This window comes from Glycine soja, chromosome 1 (genome assembly GCF_004193775.1).
Source record: "Glycine soja cultivar W05 chromosome 1, ASM419377v2, whole genome shotgun sequence".
Taxonomy (NCBI): Eukaryota; Viridiplantae; Streptophyta; class Magnoliopsida; order Fabales; family Fabaceae; genus Glycine; species Glycine soja.
The window spans coordinates 5301662-5307218 of NC_041002.1; the positions used below are offsets into that span (position 1 = coordinate 5301662).

Genomic DNA, 5557 nt, shown 5'->3' on the forward strand with positions numbered 1-5557 from the left:
TCCGATGTGACTCAATTAGACTTGGCACAACTCAACATCAAACCAATGGCTCGGTTGACTCGACGGATCATGCATTATTGATTTTTTTTTCTACAGCTGAACAATATCATTCATGAAAAAATTCAATTTATATCTTACATTTGTGTTGTTTATAGATTTGTTTACCTTTTTTTTTTACCAAGCATAACCGCATTTTAGAATTTGAGATGATAAAATTATTGTTACATTAAATTTTTCCTTGGCTAATTTGTGTGTGTGTCTATATATATTAGATTATGTTTGACAATGTACAACAATGATAATTTTTTTTTTTTTACCAAAACAATGATAGTTTTAATAAATATTTTAAATTTTAACTTAAGATTGAGTATATTGAATGCTAAAAAAATGTTACGTGCTCAAAATTTTAAATAAATTCATAATTAAGCTTCTATGTTGAATTTTATTAAAGTTTAAATATCAAGTGTACACTTACAGATTATGAAATTATTTATATATTTTTTAATATAGATAGAATCATGAGTAATTCATTAGATTGACCCCACTTGTAATTCAGTATTCCGACTGATGATCATAACATTGACTATGGTATTCAAGAGATCTGAATTCTCCACTTCCTAATCATCTAATTACGTGCCCTTACAATTCCTGGCCTTCCCCATTTATTCCTCTAACAACCTCCCTCTTAACTGAGTTAGTTAGCAGTTGCAATCTGTCTCCTACAAACAAAGGTCTAATTCTCTGTGTTCCTCTTATTCTTCCTAATATACACCCTCCTATGTCCTAACCTATCATAAAGTATGCTACAATATCCCAATCACCGGCCACATCAACCAATTACATACTTATGTACCATAACTATTTCTCTCAAATGCTGAATGAAAGTGAGTTACAAACTTAAATTGTTCATAGCACCTTCACTGTGTAACAAAGCATGGATCATAGTTTTTGGTATTGCACCACACTGCAAAGAAACTCATCAGTGATACTATTTGATAGAAAACTCCCCTGAATAACGACTAGGAACCAATGCTAGAACCAGCTAACTATCACACCAACAGGTACCCCCTTGTCTGAAAAAAGATTCAGAAAATGACACAACAAAAGAATCAGAACAAAACTATTCAGCAATCTGAAACTGAATTGACTACATACATAAAAGAGGATGCTTATTTATAAAGCTCCTACACTACTCTTAACTGACATCCTTCTGATGTGGGAATTCCACTACATATAAAAGAACTAACTACAAAAAATAAATAAGTAATGCAAGCCTTTATTTGAAACAAGAAATATTTAAAAATAAAAAAACCATTTATTGTCAAGATTTTCTACTTTGCCTTGCTCTATCAGTCTTTTGCATAAATTCCTGGACTAATTGTTCTATATCAATAAGCCAGGGAAGAGGACAGAAGAGAGAAGCCACCAAAACAATCTCGTCTCAACTTTGAAGAGATGGATGTATCTGTTAAAGTGCACACTTTGCACTCCAACCACATTCATTATCCGCAACGAATTGAAGCTTCTTCCTCCAGTAACTGCTATTATAAATTACAAGTTCTTAATCCTACCCCTTGGAAGTAATAGGTACCTTTTAAGTGCAAGGATAAGCACCCAGGTAGTAGCAGAGATCTTTTCCTTGATCATTAAGAGCAGTGCTGAGCTCAAAACAGTTTTTAAGATCTGAGCATGCAATCCTTTGAAATATCCCAGTAAGCCCTCCCTTTTCCATATTCCATAGAGAACACTAGACACTGTTTTCTGTGATTTTATCATTGTTTTGGAGGTTGGTTCAGCCGAGTCTGCAGCTTGAATGATAACTTTGCACCTATAAGCAGAAAGAGATCTTAGAAGGGACTTATAAACTTAGTTCACAAATCAAAACCAGCTTGAAGAAACATTTAAATACCTGATAGCTGGATATGTTAGACAGGTAGCAATGCTCTTTGAAATTGCACCTAAAAGAAAGGCCATAAATGCGGAAAGGGATGCTGGAGATGTTCCTTTATCAGCATTGTTTTGTTTATTCTTCAGTGCTCGTTGCTTCAGCTGATCAAACACCGTATACTGTAGCACATGGTAGTTCCAAATTTTGGTCTCAGATCAAGAATTCTAAATATAAGTTCACAGAAAACACACAATCATATACAGAGTTCCAGATGATGCAAAACTGCAGCTTGACCTACCTGAATTGCAGGGTTTGATGTCAGCAGCAAGGAAATACCGAGGCCATCAAATGCATCACTCCAGGTTCCTTCTGTAAGGGTCTTCAGTAGCCCTTTAGACTTTCCAAATTCACTTGTCTGCATCCTTGAAGAGGCTGTATCCAGGGGCTACAAAGTCATCAATACGATATGCTTAGCATTAAACTTAACGAAGTTTGATATGATACCTTGTCTCTCATACACAATTTAACAAAGGACAAACAGAAAATAATGTTTATAGTAAACTAGTAACATAGAAACGAAACCTATGATTTATTAGCAGATCCACCATTAACAGTGGATGCTTAACCAAAAATTGTAGTAGATTATGTATTAAAAACTTCAATAGTTTCTTAAGTATGTTGTGGTCGAACATTTTTTATTCCAGATATGCACTAGATACTCTCCTTTTGGTTCCACGATCAAACTATGAATCACCAAAAATAAGATCAATCCACAATGCATAACTATACAAGACTGTAATCACAATTTTGTGCCATCAAAGATACCAGTACAAAGATAATGAAAATTTTGTATTAAAGTGTCCTGCTCCTAAAACCATAAAAGAAACGCTTTAATTTTTAAATGCACGGTTAAAACTAGAAATAGCAAATGCTGCCTCACCTGAGTCGCAATGGCTGTGCAAGCCCCAGCAGCAGCAGCAATAACCAAGTTTGCTTTTGTTCCAATGGATTTATAACCGCTTTTTTCTAGATACAGCCTTTTAAAATAGCTGTATCCATAGAAGTAGACAAATTGTGAAATGAAGGATTGAAGATTCTTTGTTCCAAGGCCCTGGTAAAGTGAAAGCACCTGACGGTTAGATATTGCCTCCAATAATACATCAGTGAGATTCCTGCAAATGTAAAAACAAATAGAATGAACTTAAGTATATATACCCAAGAGATACATTCTGTTGGCTAATTTTGACACACAATGGCCAAGAGGTAAAATCAATCAACCATTTAACCTGCATACTCAGCCCAAGAAATTCTGATGTTACAAAATGTGAAAATGATACTTTGATGCAAATGCAATTTGGCACACCACATGCAGAATAATTTTATCATTTGTAAATTATGAATGCATCACACTTCCTTGTTTACTTCCTTTAAAGAAACATAAAATGTAACAGTCATCAAAGGAAAAATTTAACTATTAAGCCGACTAAACCACTAAATAGGTTCTTGTAAGACTTAGTTATTCTCAATTTGATCCCTCTATTTCTAATATTCATAATTGAATGCAAAAGGGTGGTCTATTTGATTTTCTTCTCAGTTTGTTGTTTTAAAAACTGCTTTCTCAAACAATTCCACACTACTCAGCAATCAATTTCTCATCCAAAATCTAATCAAGTTTTGAAAATTGTTTCCAGAACAAGTATTTCAAAAACAAAAACAGCTGGAAAATGGTTTTCATCCTCTTCTTCTGTTTTTTTCAAGTGCTATGTTCATTGTTCAATACTCCCTATGTCCCTAATTATAAGACCCTTTCAACTAATTCACACCCCTTAAGCAAAATAGTTGATTTAGTTAATCAAATTAAATTTGTCAATTAATTGTACTATCATTTCAAAATTACCTTTTTCTTATGTCTCTATTCACTTAATTATTTATCATTAATGTTTTGAAAAAGAATAATCAAGTAAGGATATATAGAAAAAAAATAATTAATGCATCTAGAAATTAGAATAGAAAAGGATGACGGAGGGAGTACATAGGGGACAAGTCTTAGAAAATAGAAAACTGTTTTTGAAAATAGTAAACAAACAAGGCCTTTTAAATTGATCCAACTTGACAGTTTTACACATTCTAGAAGCTTTAACTCTTAAACAGAAACTATTCAGACAATTCCATCTAATATCAGAAGAAAAAAAAACTCCCCAAAAACCATCTCATCTCCAATTCTCTAGTGTTCCCGATAAATCACCATTGTTGGGTGATCCGGTTACCCCGTAAAGTCTTTTTTTTTTCCTACGACTTAAGGAATGCAATCTAATAGAGAAAACTAGAATTAAGATAAACCCAAGATAAAAAGATTACATCTTTCAATATTAACAACAGCGTATCTGAGACTACAAAGCAAATACTTGAAAAGGGCAAGGCAATTAAACATGTGGTTGATCAACGATCACCATCTCCTCAACATAACACCATAACACAAAGTCTCGATCCAAAAACACCCAATTCTGGGAGGAACACACAGAAACCAATTTTGATCACCCTTCAACAAGGGGAGCAGGAACAAATTGAAAATCAATCATAAAAAGGGAATTGAGAATGATGGGTAGGGATCAAAAAGAAAAAGAAAAACCTGTATTTTATTCGACCTGAGGAACGAGCCTCAGCCTGGTACTTGGTCTTGCAGGTGTCAAGTGGGTAGAGAATAGTGGTGCTGATCAGTGATCCTATGGCCCCAGAAGTTGCCTCTGCCAATGATTCCAGATCCACGTTCATCTTCTCCTTCTTTTGGAACCCAAGATTACTGTGGCAGGGGTTGTTGGAAGGTGTGATATTATTAAATTTTGTAATAAATAACAATGCATAAGATAGATGGATAAATTATTTATAGGAGTAATGAGACAAGGGAAGGAAAATGGGTGTTACAGTCGGAAAAGGAAAAAGAAAAAATGGATTGGAGCAATGGACGCACCGAGACAAAGAAGGGTCATAGTTCATAAATCATGGAACGGCACCACGTAACGTTGTCAAATAGAAAAAGGGACAGACAGACATCATATGGTTCCACGAAACTAAAGGAAGAAAACGTGAGTGGCGTATCTACCCAATAGGCAAGTCCGTGACTCCGTGTACTACCACCGTGTTATTGACTTATTGTGTGCGTCACTGCGTTCTGTTAACAAAAGAAAATAAAAAAGACACTATACCATGACCCATGCCGATAAATACAGGATTCTTCAAAAACCCATGCCATCTAATTATAAGCCGAAAACTATCCCATGGGTGTAGTTCATCATCATACGTGACAAAACGGTCTATGATGGGCCTGGCAAAAAAAGTCCGAATTAATTAGGGTCTAGAAAATCAAGTCTCCTAAAAGTTGTTTATGGGTGTAGTACGTATTGAGTTCATTGAGTCGGACTAAAAAGTTCACATTTAATTTGGACTACAAGTTTTAAGCCCCAAGTCCTATATTTCTTCGGATGGGTTAAAATTGGTCATAGTCAACCTATTTTACCACTTCTAATTTTAAGTATGATCAAGTTTTGAATCAAAAATTAGTTCAATAGTTGACTAAAAGGATCAAAGCTTGTAAAATATATTGGAATCTCGTTAAAAAGTCAAAAGATTTAATTACGGTGATTTATCAAAAAATAGAAGCTAAAAAACCAA

General features: G+C 34.3%; 1 protein-coding gene across 1 annotated transcript; it reads right to left on the reverse strand.

The window, feature by feature from the left end:
• Positions 1-1105: 1105 nt before the first annotated feature.
• Positions 1106-5064, reverse strand: LOC114411135 (peroxisomal adenine nucleotide carrier 1-like). The gene is made up of 6 exons (XM_028374894.1): positions 4857-5064; positions 4518-4688; positions 2829-3060; positions 2187-2333; positions 1910-2067; positions 1106-1828 (listed from the first exon to the last, which is right to left on the reverse strand). The coding sequence occupies exons 1-6, from the start codon at positions 4880-4882 to the stop codon at positions 1552-1554; spliced, it is 1011 nt and encodes a 336-aa protein (XP_028230695.1). The 5' UTR covers positions 4883-5064; the 3' UTR covers positions 1106-1551.
• Positions 5065-5557: the final 493 nt, after the last annotated feature.

What these genes read in the sequence shown, in the direction of transcription:
- LOC114411135 (XM_028374894.1), bottom strand. Translation starts at nt 4,882, where the DNA reads ATGAACTATGACCCTTCTTTGTCTCG. An exon ending in TATGACCCTTCTTTGTCTCG is followed by an intron (nt 4,689 to 4,856) that starts GTGCGTCCATTG and finishes CCCCTGCCACAG; the next exon opens with TAATCTTGGGTTCCAAAAGA. An exon ending in GCACAGCCATTGCGACTCAG is followed by an intron (nt 2,334 to 2,828) that starts GTGAGGCAGCAT and finishes ATGACTTTGTAG; the next exon opens with CCCCTGGATACAGCCTCTTC.